The 15,283-nt window shown below is 50.0% G+C and overlaps 1 protein-coding gene across 1 annotated transcript in view; it reads right to left on the bottom strand.

Annotated features, from left to right (window-relative positions):
• Positions 1–322: 322 nt before the first annotated feature.
• The window catches only part of LOC119105504 (uncharacterized), a 73,700-nt gene continuing 58,739 nt past the window's right edge, over positions 323–15,283 (bottom strand). Inside the window, exons 12-18 of the mRNA XM_037228969.1 lie at positions 14,853–15,054; positions 9,647–9,818; positions 5,841–5,997; positions 4,162–4,274; positions 2,642–2,849; positions 566–707; positions 323–436 (exon numbers count right to left, since the gene is read on the bottom strand). Of these exons, the coding sequence (XP_037084864.1) occupies positions 323–436; positions 566–707; positions 2,642–2,849; positions 4,162–4,274; positions 5,841–5,997; positions 9,647–9,818; positions 14,853–15,054 (1,108 nt within the window). The remainder of the gene's footprint in view (positions 437–565; positions 708–2,641; positions 2,850–4,161; positions 4,275–5,840; positions 5,998–9,646; positions 9,819–14,852; positions 15,055–15,283) is intronic.

Genomic DNA, 15,283 nt, shown 5'->3' with positions numbered 1-15,283 from the left:
CGGCACCACTATTCACGGTCGGAATTAAGAGCTGATTGCACTGGATGCTTCGTAGTCGAGGAGATGACTAGTCCGTGGCAAGACGCCTACCTTTTCCCGAGTTTCTCTGTGCGCTGGAGCAGCCTCTCAGCCCCACGCACAGGCCACTGTATCATCCGCACATGCTCTTGGGGGCGGAGTCGAGGCGTCGAAACCAGCCTCACAAATGTCCTCAGCGCGAGGCGACCCGCACACTGCGCCGTGACGACCGCACACCAACCCACCAGCAGAGGCGCCACAATCCACCCCACCGCGGTATAGATGCCGCCTACCATCGCCCGCGTCAGATCGTGGTCGTCTCTGCGCACGTCAGCGACGGCCGGTGGTCCAGCACCACGTACTTTCCGGCGCAGCCGTTGGGCGACGGTGCGCCGGGCGGGTGCGGCCCGCCCAGTAGCTGGCGCGCCTCGGCCGGCTCTGCCAGCTCGTGCGACGGCGCGCGCTGCGCGGCCGGCCGCTGGCGCCCTTGCGACATGCTGAGCCGGCGCACTAGCGGCGGCCGGTGCGGCGCGTGCCGCTCGGCGCCGTCCAGCTGCACGGCCGCGTGCGGCGCATCCAGGCAGGGCGACACGAGCCGCGGGTACTGCAGGCCCAGCAGCTCGACCAGCTGGTGCGCGTCGGGCCGCCACGCCGGCTCGACCGCCCAGCACGAGAGCAACAGCTCGGCGCTGGGGACACGGCGGCGTCAGGCGGTGAGGCGGCGTGGGGAACACGACAGCACCACACAGCCAGGCAGCGTGAGGGAGACGGCCGCACCACACGGCGACGCAGCGTGGAGAACAGCGGCTATGGTCGGAGACAGGGCGGCTCTGGTGCCAGCCAGCTGGCCATCGGTGCATAAAATGTCTGCTGCCGCCTGCCTGAAGTTCGAGACGGATTTATGCCGTCCGCGAACATGTGAGGATGCTTTATCATGCAAATATTATGGAAATGGCTGTCGATGAGTTATGAATGCGGGGACAGGGCGGAGATGGTGCAGTTCGAACATGAAGCATCGCTTCAGGCCCGCAGTAAAGAACGGAAAAGTGCAGCCATGAATTTGCGCAATTTAGCTCAGAACTTAGTTCAGCCCAAGCTCCCTATGCTGACCCACGCACAAACTGAACAAGAGCGCACTCGGTGGACACGCCACCATTGAGAGTAACAAGACTCGTCAGGAGTGCAACAGCTGATTGCTGGCGCCACCAACGCACTCGCGTCACACTCAGCCGCTGTAATCGAAACGGGTAGCAGGCCCACGATTACGAATGCACTTGACATGCAATACAACACAAAGCGTTCGGACACCGAGTCCATCGCGGCAACATCTCACGGTACGCTCCTTCTCAAGCCAGCACCCAAGCCCGCGGCGTCATATCAGGACCCTACGACCGGGCTATTTGAGTCACTAACGGTTTGCCACTCGGCTTTATGGAGCCAGCCGGGCGAGCCGCCGCAAACGTCGCACAAGGCAATATCGGCGCGGATAAATCTCATGGCGACTTATGTGACGCTCGAGGCGAAGTGCACAGGCTGAACCCACGGGTGATCTACCGGCTGGCGGTCCGGTGTACTGGGCGTTTCTGGCTCGGAACAAATACAATCTCGAGCGCGCCTGTAAGCCGACATTTTCCGCTTCAGGGGCGCTCTGTCGGGCCTGTCTCTACGCTGAGGGGCTGCCTTTGGCTCGCACGGATGTGGACGCTGGGAATCCCACCCCAGTTGACGTGCTTGATTATATCACCGCAGTATAATTGCAGCGGATGTACGTGGGCGGACAGCACTTTTCCGAAAGCTTACAAATCACCTGTCGCTGGTGCATGTCAAACACTTGCGTAAAGTTCCGAAAGTCATGGACGCGTAAAAGACCTAAAGTCATAACTCGTAAGAGGCCCAAAGTCCTGGACCGCATGTGCGAGTCATCAAACGACGTGACCTTTGCAGGAGTCATTTGTAAATCTGTTGCGCTCCTGCACTGCGCATTTTGACATGTTTGTGATCTGCGACATCACGCGACTTCCGGACAGGATGTCTGAAGCGTAGACTCGGGTAAGGACGACTTCATGTAAGCAGGCCAGGGAAAACTGAACGTTAATTTCAGGGCGGCACCCCACACAGACCACATCCAGCAAGAGTTGCCCGTTTCCGTGCGCTGACATGTTTACAGACAAGGACAGTTTAGGACAGGGCACTAGAAGTTTTAACGTTTCTGGATCGACAGGTCGGCAATAACTGCCTCCACAGACCGCCCACGAAATTACCAGCAGGATGTGTAACGCTTGAGTGATAAAATGCATGTTTCTTGCATTACAAATGTCAGAAAGTGCAGGTGTGGAATGCGTATAACGTCGATTGATGCTCCCGCTACGTGCGCTCCACAGATCTTTGATAAACAACTAGAACCTAAGAACAACAACCAGAAAAGCACTGGCAGAATGCCAATGCATTTTATAGCCTGTACTTGCTGATTGCTGACATTCCGCTACTTGCTTGCTAATTGCTACTGCCTTACTACTTGATGCTATCAAAGCGCTAGCATGACGCGGTACGTCCACACCTTTACAGCTCAAAACACTTCTGATCACGCGCGCCTCCTACAGCCCCTCCCCTTGCAATCACTCACAGTTCCGTTTTGACGCCGGGCGGTACGGCGACGTGGTTGCCTGCGCGCACGTGTTCCAACACCTCCCCGTTACTCATGCCCTGGAACGGGAAGCTGCCGAACGTGGCGATCTCGAACAGCAGCACGCCGAACGACCAGATGTCCGACTTGGGCGTGAAGATGCCGTCCGCCAGCGACTCGGGCGCCATCCAGCGGACCGGAAGCATACCTGAAGTGACGACGGTCGCCGACAGATGCTCAGAGATGGCGATACACTATGCGTACTCTAGTACACAACGGTGCTGAGGAAAACGCAAAGGTTCAGTGGGTTTGACATCCACGTTTTATGTGGCTTGGGACTGCGTCAGACGATAGGTGACCTGTAAGTTATGAAATCCATTGAAAGGAACGTTATGCGTATACTAAAACAGCGATGCTAACCATATTCCTCGTCGAATAACCATGAGAACGAAGGGGTAGATGTATTCATATTCTGGCTAAATGCCTTGATCAAAATGAATCTGAATATTAAATTGGAAAATCCGAATTCAAAATTATCTGCCGATTCCATTCGAGTTTTCAGGCTACATTTTTAAGCAGCGAGCCAGTTTTACAGGTCACCAACATTCCGGGGATCAAACAAAAAACAACTGCCAGCCATCAATACGATATATTGAATACCTAGCTTAAGGACCAAAATGTGTGAAAAAAATGCGTGCACATGCACATTAATTCAAGTGAACAGGCATCATGCTGGTGCGTGATGCGCGATGTCTATTTCATTGAAATCGTTTGCATGCATGACTGAAGCATAATGACTGATGCTTGTTACTTGAAATCGCTCGATGTATGAACGCTGCATAATGAGTGATGCCTGCTATCTTGAATTCGTTTGCATGTACATGTCTTTCACATGTCATTTAATTCTTAGGTATACACTGTGTCGCATTGATGGCCGGCAATTGTTTCTCGTTGAATCCCCTGAACACTGATGACCTGTAAGAACTGGCTCGATGTTTAAACAAGCAAAAACTTTAAAATTGAGTTGGATCGTCAGGCCATTTTGAATTTCAGTTTACTGCTCATATTCGTTTGAACAGGCATGCGGCCGAAATACGAAAGGAGTATGGCTAACGGAGTATCCTAGCTAAATGAACTATTATGGAGCATGCATATATAGATTTACTGTGGGCATATTTGTGAATTTGTTGGAAAATACATCGAGGATCTTAAGAGGCTTCAAACGCAAAAATCGACACACACACACACACATACACACACACACACATATATATATATATATATATATATATATATATATATATATATATGTATATGTATATATATATATATATATATATATATATATATATATATCGAAATCGATATTCCAACCAATGCATAAATACAATAATGCAAAGTAATGTCTTAAGAATATATGTTATCAGGAGATACTCATAGTGGCGATACCCAAGTCGGATCCCACATTTACAGCGGCACCGCTGGTGTTCACTCCACACGACTGGCGACGGCCAACCCACCTTCGCGATGGAACTTGTAGTAGTCGTTTTCGCACATGGAGCGGGTCATACCAAAGTCGGCCAGCTTGACCACATGCATGGTGTTCACCAGGCAGTTGCGACACGCCACATCCCTGCCCGACAACGCATCCAGTGTCACACAACACAATCGGCTTCACACAACACAGCCGGAGTCGCATGACAGAGCAGGCGTCACATGACACAGTCGGTGTCACACAACACAACCGGCATCACACAACACAGCCGGCGTCACATGACAGCCGGCGTCACATGACACAGTCGGCGTCACACAACACAGATGGCGTCACAGAACACAAGCGGCCTCACATGACACAGTCGGCGTCACACAACACACCGGCATCACACAACACAGCCAGTGTCACAGAACACACAAACGGCGTCACATGACACAGCCGGTGTCACACAACACAGTCGGCGTCACACCACACAGCCGGCGTCACAAAACACAGCCGGCGTCAAAGAACACAAGCGGCGTCACATGACACAGTCGGCGTCACACAACACAGGCGGCGTCACACAACACAGCCGGCATCACACAACACAGCCGGCGTCACAGAACACAAGCGGCGTCACAGAACACAAGCGGCGTCACATGACACAGTCGGCGTCACACAACACAGCTGGCGTCACACGGAGTGTACAGATGGCGCCCATGACGATCCGGGTGATACCGATGCCGGTGGTCTTATAGATGATGTGGTCATGGCATCAAAGCGACATTGTTAAAAATGGAAAAATACCAACTAAGTGGATGGCGGTGTATTCCCTTTCATTACTGACTACGATCAAATCAATATGAACCTCGGAAGTACGAACTTTTGATGCTGTTGTTCCGAAAACAAGGGTTTTAAGATATCGATAAGCCATTACTGACAGTGATGATGCTGGCAAACTTGCAAAGAGCACATTTACATTACATCGCTCACTGAACAGGGACGGATCCAGCCTGGAGTTCTTTTTTTTTGGGGGGGGGGGGGCAACCGCTCGTCGCCAGCTGCCTGGTGTGGGATCCGAGGTCCAGTGCATGGTGCCTCTCGCGAGTACCTAGTAGGGACACCATTCAAAACCGAAAAAAGCACCGAAATGCTTTTGAATCCAAAACAGAAGTTAAAACAAAACAGTTAAAACAGTTAAATTCAAAACAGACGGTAAGTAGACGAAACTTTCATGAAGTTCTGGGGATGTTTTTGGGGGTGGGGGGGGGGGCAAAGCATACTCCCAGAGGTGAATATGTTTTGACGGCATGGTAAGACCTCATCCCACCAAGCTGAGTGTGCTGAGAACAAAAAGCTCAGTAACAGTCGAAAAAGGCATTTCGCGTAGAGCACAGCGTAAAAAGTTCTGGAAAGTTGAACACCTATAGCGTATCAGCCGTTCACCATGTTAGTCTCAGTCAAGCGGACTTGAGGGTCTTGGGCCAGCGGCAGAGGTGAGTCCATCGTTTCCATGACTGGAGACCAAAATGGAAGAGCCTGTACCATCCGTCAAGCATGAATAACATCCTAATTGGATGGCGGATAAGCAGAGCGCATGAAAGACATCTTCTCGCATCGCACAAAACGCGACAAACAAGATGGACGCCGTGAGTGTAGCCCTGCCATGCTGGCCTTAGTCCTGAAAGTCACGCTATAGCACACTACCTCCGCCACACACGGTACCTGTGCACATATTTCCTCTCGGCCAGGTAGCTGAGGGCACAGGCCACATCTCGGGCCATGGAGGTGAGCTTCTTGTCCGATATCTCGTTGCACTCATCTTTGAAGCTCTTCTCGGAGACCAGGCTCCGCCGGGAGAGCAGGAATGTTTTCAGGTCACCTGGGCGAGCGACAATCGATGACGTCATATACCAACGGACGGCTGAGTCTGTCAGCCTGTCAGTTCAGAATAGTGATATCCATGTTTCGGTTCAATTCGGCGTTTTTGGTAAGCTCATTGCAATGCCTCTTTGGCCTATTCACCATAACAGCATCAAACAACCCACCCTCGTTCAATTAGCCAGTCAACCAAAGACTATAGTCCCATTCATGTCTGACGATTATTCGCGAGCATTCATAAGCTCCTTAACTCTGCAGCGTCCACAGTTCCCATCGCTCCTTCTATGTACTCCCACTGTCGACAAAGTTCGGCAGTCAGCGTCCGAGCAGTAATACTGTTCCGAGGGCCGCTATGCATAAATCATGAATCACCTGAAATCGATCAGCTGATGGACGGGTTTCAGCTAAGCCTGACCATATGCTATTGTTGCCAATCCTCAGGTACTAAAAGACGTATCTATGTGTCCGCATTATTACCACTTTCTCCACTTCCGTTGCTTCGCATTTAAAACTGCCTTTATTTGGCATTAGGCATTGCTGCCAGCTTCTCTACTTTCTTGCTGTGCATAGGCCAGTTTCCATAACCCTGGTTCCGCATTCGCTGTGATTTTATCATCTAAACGTATTTATTGTACGATATATGATACACAACCACCCACCAGCGAACACTTCATGTACAAACATTTCAAACCATCTTAATGAGCCGCAACGCTTGCGCTGCGTTGCGGCACATCGCGCTGCGGCACGTTAAAGTAACGTTGCACTGAGAACGTTGCTTACACAACGCTCTACCTTGCAGGTAGGGCTCTCAGAGATCACCTGACCTCTCCCGCACCCACTGCTTCTGACTGCAGTACATGCTAGCCAGGATCAAATGAGCGCATCAAGCGACTCGTGCCCCCCCCCCCCCCCCTCCCTCCCCCCGCCACCAGCAGGTCGATCGAAATGCAGGCGCTCTAACCAACTGAGCGGTTGGAATGAGCTACAAACGAGGGGAGACAGGAAATATCAGTCGTAACTTTTGCTGACAAAATTCGGCACTTTGAGAAACAAGACAGGCAACCTGGAAAAATAAAACCACGTAGTTGTAATGGAGAACAGCAAAGCACAACAAAAAATATTACTAATTTTTGTATTGTCAGTTGTACTTGACTGCCATTTGGGAAGGCGAATATACCACTCAACTAATGTTTCGAATACACCACTCAACTGATGTTTTTCTTTAATACATTGTACCGATTTTGCGACGCTTAGGACAGAACCATGTAGTCTAAATTAAGCATAGAAAAGCAACACTGACGCACTCAGGACGCTGAGACAAAAGAAGCATCTGAATATTTGGCTCCAGCCAACTACAAATACATGATTGGGCGCGCCAGTTTAGAATCTCAATGCTACAGAGTTATTTGCAAACAACGCAATCAAAGATCTTAATGTGGTGGTTTAATCACCTTTCCCACGCGCAAGTCCAGCATTAATCTAAGCAGAAAAGGTGTCATCCGACTCTGCTATGATTTCGTGTTCTTCATTCTAAAATACGTCGTTTTGTTATTCTAGAGGTGCCAATTTTCTTCCCAAATGTTGAAGCTTGCCCACACAAAAAACAACTGATACTTCCCTTCCTATCCGTTCCCATCCAAAGGAAGACAGGTGGAGTGGCATTCACGAATGGAGGTCGGCACATTTGAAGGGTTCTCCGGAACTTCGTAAGCTGTTTAGTGCATTTGCGAGGAACGCCATGCATATAGATACGAGGGGAGTAAAAGTTCTATTTCTACCAGAAAAACCAGGAAAATGGAAAAGTTGATGCGTTGATATTTTGACAACATGCCTTTATCAAAGCGAGTATCCGTAGTAAATGCAAAACTGCCTGGCGACCGTACTCCATTTTTCAGGGTTTTCTTTTAAACCGCGGGCCACAGTTTTTACAGGTGACCAACATTTACGGAATCAAACAAAGAGCAATAGCCAGCCGTTACTATGATACAGTGCATATCTAACTAAGGATAAGGCAGTACGAACAATACGTGTACATGGAAAATAAGTCAAATAAACCGGCATCATCACGCTTCATTCAAACATGCAAGCAATTTCAAGTAAACAGGCCCCACGCATCACGCGTCAACTACACATGCAAACTATTTCAAGTAAACACGCATCGCGCATCACGCGTCAGGCATCACTCGTACATGTAAACGATTTCAAAATAGTGCTCGTCACACATCAAGGCACGTATCACATACGCATAATCAGCCATAATGAGCCACGTAAAGTCTGGTCGCCAACTTTTTATCAGAATGCTTCACTTATTTTCCTATCTGGATGGTACTCTGCTCTGAAGATGACTTTGAGCTCTGAAAGGCATTCTTAGATATGCACTGAACCGCAGTAATGGCTGGCAACTACTCCTTCTTTAACCCTCTACGTGTTGGTGACCTGTAAAAACTGTGGATCGCTGTTTTAAAAAAAAGCAACTGAAAAATCTAGAAGGATCAGAACGCAATTTGTAATTTGCTACTGCTTTTCGCTTCGATAAAAGCATGTTGCCGAAATATCAACGCATCTATTTCTCCATTGCCCTGGTTTTTCTACGAGGAATAAGGCTATTCCGAACGTAGATGGGTAATCAATTCGTGACGTTTTTGGACGTTACTATTCGACCAGTAGTTTTAATCGTCCAATAAGTCGTGGTGGCACAATAAACAAACTTGCTGCGGTTTTTAGCAGTTGAAACATTGATAAATAATACTAAAACACCCAGATAATACCACAAAACTAGACCAGAGTCAACAAGACAAATGCATAACGTACTTATCAGCACGCAGCATGCAGCAAAACAGAAAATACTGTACGAACACACAGCTTTTGAAGTGTGGCTAGCTCAGTCAGCTGCACTCGACTGACTGTGACGTCGCCGTTTTCAGCTACTTCTGCCTTCTATCTGGGATGCAAATGTCAATCTTTCTTAAAGATTGATACAACTCTGAGCTCCCACGTCAGACATGTTCGTAATAGTCTGTTACACAAATCAATGTTGTGTTGGTACTTAGGCTTCAGCAGGATAGGAGATAAACTCATCGGTGAGGGGGGGGGAGATGGCATAGGGAATGGGGGGGGGGGGCAGTGGCCACCCAAAAGGATATAAATCGACACCCCTGATTGCTGTACGCAATCAATGATGCCGTACGTCAAACAGCGCCGTTATTTTGTGAGCGACTGTGCGACTTTTGTGAGCGACTCCCGGTGTAATAGTTTTGTTGTGCAAAAAGTCATACGGGACCTTATGACAGTCACGCTTCAGTAACATAACTGTGTGTTTCTCAAGTCGTGTGTGCCTGCTGTAACTTTCCGTGACACTATACTGTCTCTGATCCTATGTCTGGCCACGGACACCTTCCATGTCAACGCCTACTCTTACCCACATAGGCGTAAGAACGTCTCAGAGTATGGAGGCGGGAGGGGGGGGGCATCACAAATTTTGAAGACTCTTTCCACGCATTACCACGGTACTGTTGAAAATTCACAAGAAGTGGGGGTCATGCCCCCCCCCCCTCCTCTCTTCCTACACGTGTGCTTATACCCACGTCACAGACGGAATATTTTTACTCCAGACTCAGGCTCTGAGCGATTGACTCCAGCGGCTAACTCACCGTACAGCATGAACTCCATCACGGTCAGGATGGGCTCCGAGAGCGTACACACGCCCAGCAGCTGGACGATGTTGGTGTGGTTAAACTGCTTCATCACCTCCGCCTCACTCAGGAAGTCTAGCTTCTCCTCCAGCGTGGAGTTCAGCTTCAGCGTCTTCACCGCCACAGAGCACTGCCAACAGAGAGCCAGCACGCTGACCAGCCAGTTCAACCCTACACGGGTAGCGTTAGCCGTCAAGGCTCTCCTGAAGTCATCACTCGTCCCAGATGCACAGGCACCACTTTTAAGACCATCGATGACTGTTTTTCAGCAGCGTAAATTACGAGAAGTGAGAGGAGGTGGACATTTCGCCGATTCTTCGTACTTTTCTCGCTTGGGAATAGTATGAAACTGTGTCAATAGATGTTACTGAAATTTCATTCTTCGCTAGACGACATGGACAGAATTTCGACTCACGTTAGCCAAATTTTACCCCTCATTGTAATAACTTGCCGAAATTTTTGAACGCCTGATTACCAACAACGTGTTAAAGAAATCCGAAAATACTTGCTACAGCAATTCCCTGACTTCAAAGACGCTTTGCCTTATATTAGAGCTTCACTGTTGGCCATAAAAGGCTAAAACGCCTAAAATGGAGATATATGCCAGATTGAGCGCGCCCTTCGTCTCGTTCAATACTCACCCAGGACTGCCATTTGCAATCCTTACCATAAACAATGACTATTTCCCTGTAGAAGATACCGTGGCGGGGGCGAGGAAGCGATGAATGTCCGTAAGATGATCAGGGAATGTTTCCAATTTGTATCTTTAAATGACACATGCTGTTGCAAAGTTCTGTTCTGACAATGCTCGAAACGAGCACAACAATTTATCGTTATTTAATCGCATCGTTCTTACCGGCCTTGTCACCAGCCATCTTAATGTAAAGGAAAAAGGACGTGATAGGTCTTGTATGAATGGCACAAGGAAAATCAGATTAAGCACGATTACATAAGGGAAAAACTGCATAGTTTGTATGCTTTTGATAGTTAGAAACAATGAGTTTCCTGTTGTTTTTTTTTGGGGGGGGGGGGAGTTGGTAAGACGTTATGAACCATCGCCGTGACGGGCCCTTTTCCATACCGGGGACTAATAGGGAACCGATACGACCCCCGCCCCTTCCCCCCGGTTGACAAACCGCGAGCGGTAGATGCTCACGGAAAACACCAGTGAATTTTTCCTGACAATATTTCGGGATTGGTAATAATTTGTATGCCACTGGGTCAACCGTTAAACTCATTATGCTAGCTTAAAGCTCCAATGTAAACTTACCAATTGAAATTCGCAAAGTTGATATGGACCGTCAGAACAGTGTGTAATAACGGTTATTTCGATCCAGCGGCAGTTGAAAACTTGTGTGACGCATGGCGAGGCATTTTTTTCGGTGATTTCACATCGTATTAACACACAATATCGTCCCGCGCGGGCGAGGCTTTTGGTGAAGACGGCGAGACTGTTTCACTCTTGTTGTCACCAGTGGGTGGAAAGCACCGGGGACATGCTTCGTGGGGCTGAGTGACATTATGATCTGAAACGCCTGGTGCGTCAGCACGTCAGGCGAAAATTTCTGCTTGGAAAACAAATGGCGCTTTTGATAGTTCTTAAAGTGCGTAAGAATAGGGTTTAATATTGCCGATGCTGTTTGCATAATGGGTGTGATATTTTTGGGTTGGACGAATGCTGCATGAGTACTGACTTATGGTGCCTATTAGCACCTACCACCGTTGGCGCTTATGATGGTAATTGTGGAAGTTGAATGAATCATTTGTTTCCGGGAGAGTAATGTCATATTTAGCATCATGACGAGTTTATTATATTCCTGACATTCGTCACACAGTGGGCCCTGCGTCAGATATACACACCATATAGTGATTCGTGAAAATAATTTCCAAACAAATGGCGCCTGAGAGGAAAATTTACTGACGATGCTCAGTCACGTTCTTGTCATATTCTCTGCTTATATTGATGATTTGCATTGATGATGACTGCATGATCGATGTGGACGCAAAATGTAACCGCTTTTCGCGAAAATAAAAAATTGAAATCTATACTGCATCTGTTCTGCTTTCTTCAACTTTTGAACAGAGCTGAGGTGCGACAGAAGACACACAAATACTCGGTCTAGCATTTTGTGGTCTCCGGAAACAATTTGAAAATAAAATTTAACATTACACGAAAATGGAGCGCCATCGAAGGTTACCGGAATGCGGGGGGGAAGTTTCTGATACGCCGGGTATGATCGGTGGCAAAAACCGATATTTTTGCGAGCCATTTGGTGAAAAAAATACAAAAACGAAAACAGATTATAACAGACCAGGCCATATAACAACAGGCCATCCCAGCTAGACGAAACTCAATGCTTAGTATTGGTCTGTACTCGCTAACGCTTGCAACGTATGTGCAGAGCACATGTCGAAACGTTAATGTTTTGCTGTATGAGCAAGTCGAGCCACAAGACGTTGCCAAACATAGTAGCTTTAATCAGAATGGTTTTTAGCAGGTGACAAGAATACACTATAGCCTGTACATCAGTGGCGACATCACAGATCAGTGACGACAAAATGTTTTTCCAATGATCCTCAGATCAGAGCTTTTCACAGACTTTTCAGTCCCGATATACTTCTCATACAAAACAGCATAAAATACCACACAACTCAGTCTATTATTAGTTGTAAGAATCGCGGTTGGCCGCAGTATCTCGTGAAGGACATGATCGTGATCGACAGACGTGATCAGCTTGCTACGCGGCTTTATAAAACGTCGTGTTATTTGAGACAGATGGGCTCGAATGCTCGCCACGCGGATTGAATTAGGCTCAGTGCAGGGCTGTGGGCTGCCATTGGTTGTGTTCATGTCGTGAGAAGCTGACGACTGGGTTGAAAAACGTAGCCAATCATCAGTTTTTTAAGGCGCTGTGCGGCTTTTCTGAGAATATACCGTGGAGGGCGTCCCTAGTAATAGTGTTAACAGACCCTGCCGATCTAGAACGTTTGTCTGTGGAAACCCGAACTGTAGCTACAGAGGTCAACGGCGGACGTTTAAGCGACACATGTCGCGGATTCTGCGGGGCTTTCTGCTCATGAGAGGAGCAGCGGCTTACACCAGCGATGCTGAGCATTGCTGGTGTAACCCCTCAGACTGCCCAACGCACCGTACACTCATGAACACATTGTATTTAGAACAACGTGTTCTATATACAGTTGTATGGAGCACAAATAAAATACCTCAAACACATTATATATAGAGCTGAAATTAAGGTGCTAGAGGTGTTAAAACGTCGTTCACATCTGCTGATACCAATATTGCATGGGTTTTGCCCTAATGAACTGAGATCACGTCAGGAAGCGCGAGTTCTGCGCCTGTAATGATTATGGGAAGATATTGAAGGTCCCTAACGCTTATGAATGATTGTGCGATGAAGTCATGAAGCCAAACGTGATACTGTTTCTCGGTGCTTGTAGAGCCATGTCATCGGATCTTTTTTCTTCGCAACATACTCTTAAGAATTGTCGGAGTATTGCTGCTACGCTCATCCAGCACCCCTCCAGCCAGGGAGCAGAGACAGAGTCTTTCGTGCAAATCGCAAAGGCGCATGCGAATGCCCATTCACATTCCGTGCCACGCAACGTCACGCGCATGGCATCATTTCGAGCCGGCCTTCCTCCGCGCAAAAAAACAACGTCGCGTCGAAGTTCCCGCAAGCCTCTCACACCACCCAGAACAGCCTGTCCGCTCGCAACGCCCATCCAAATGTCACGGCGAGCCCGCACCGCGCGTCCCTGACCCTCGCCAATGCCCGACCCACAGCGCGTCGCCACTACCCAAGCAGTCGGGTCCGGTTTCGTCGCCGCCGATTGGACCGTCATTGTCGCCCGGGTCGCACCGCCACCGAGCATCATTGGCCGATTCCGGGAGGCTGCCCGCGCAGATTCGTTGTTCAGTCCGCCGCCTCGAAACAACTATTGCCGCGGGGAGGACGCGCCCGACGCGGGGTGGGCTATTTCGAGCGGGCGGTGACGCGGCGCAGGGCGGGTACAGTGGGAACCACTGTTGGGGTGCCACGGGACAGCGTCCGCGGCCGCCCCGGGCGGGTGGCTCCGGGGGCGCCGAGGAACAGCGTTCGCGGCCGCCCGGGCACGTGGCTCCAGGGGCGCCGAGGAACAGCGTCCTCAGCTGCCCGAGCGAATACAGCGGCTCCGGAGGCGCCGCGAGCAGCAGCCCCGGCCGCCCCGGGCGGGTAGTGTCTCGGACGACTGCGGACTGTATCAAGTATACCGATTAACCGCCTGTTCAGTGTCGTTGCGAAATAAACGAGCGAAGGATTAGCATGTGACGCGGTGGCATCGAAGTTGCGGGTTAGGTATGCCAGTCGAATGTATCGGCGCGACATTTCAAGCATGCTGCGATCCAGATACTGCAGTATACACTTCTGTTGAATGATCTGGGTGATACAGCTTATAATGCCCGTACATCACTTCAGCCCAAATACCCATGTCCCTCAGATTAGTTCATCCATGTGACCCATCTCCAGGCCTCTAAACTGAAAAGGTGCAGCGTCCTCCGTCTCTGCATCACACCCGCGCATCATTTCAATCGTGAAGAGGCCTTTACCTGTTTCGGAACTTCGACCGATTGTTACGTCCCATGAAACAATATTGCACACCTCAATATCGCACATGTTTGGTAACATGTAACCTCTGCCTCGTCTGTGACGAGGCACGATAATATCCACACGAGTGTCCCACATCCTCGTAAGCCTTATCTTGATCAAGACCTGCCGGGCCCGGTTTTGGAGGTGATCTACTTCTGTCCATGGAGGTGGTCTACCCGGTCGGTAGCTCGCCCCCTCCCCTGTCGTCCCTTATAGAAGTCACCTAACCAGCAGAGCACCTCAGCCCCCCCCCCCCGCCCTCTACCCTCTCGTCGACATTGCGCCCGTCCCTCGTATATCAGCCTCTTGTTACTCGCTCCAGCACCCCCCCCCCCCCCGCCCACCTTTTCATCGATGGGCCGCACGTCCCTCGCACCGCCGCACTCCCGTAACCCAGACCCCCCCCCCCCCCCCATCCTCTTCACGCCCTCCCGCCCCGGTCTCGTCTCCCTGTCGCTGTTCACCGCAGCACCCAGCACCTCCCTCCCTCGAAAATCCCCCGCCGGATCACTCACCCACTCCTCCGGCAGGTCCGTCGGGTGGCGGCGGGCCGCCACGCGCGCGGCCCGGTCCTTGACGAGCAGCGCATCGCCGCCGTACACGGTGCCGAAGGCGCCCTCGCCCAGCTTGCGGTTCATCACGATGTTCTCCCGCTTCACCTCCCACTCGGCAGCGTTGGCAAGATCCAGTCCCAGCTGCAGCATCTTGCCCTCGTACCTAGTGGACGGCAGAGGCAGGGGCTCGGGTCAGCTTAAGGGGGGGGGGGGGGGGGTAGGCAGAGGAAGTGGTGGACGTGGGCTGATAGAGGCGAGAGCGCTACAGTGCGGGATGATGCACGAATTTGTGTTGCAGTATGGCGGCGTATTGACTGGGGAAATGGTAGAATCAGACTGCACGAGATGATGCATTTTAAAGTACCCGTTTCAAACACCAAAGTTGTGGATTT

This window comes from Pollicipes pollicipes, unplaced genomic scaffold, assembly GCF_011947565.3.
Source record: "Pollicipes pollicipes isolate AB1234 unplaced genomic scaffold, Ppol_2.1 Scaffold_6138;HRSCAF=7277_pilon_pilon_pilon, whole genome shotgun sequence".
Lineage (NCBI taxonomy): Eukaryota > Metazoa > Arthropoda > Thecostraca > Pollicipedomorpha > Pollicipedidae > Pollicipes > Pollicipes pollicipes.
This window is presented reverse-complemented; position numbering and strand designations above follow the sequence as displayed.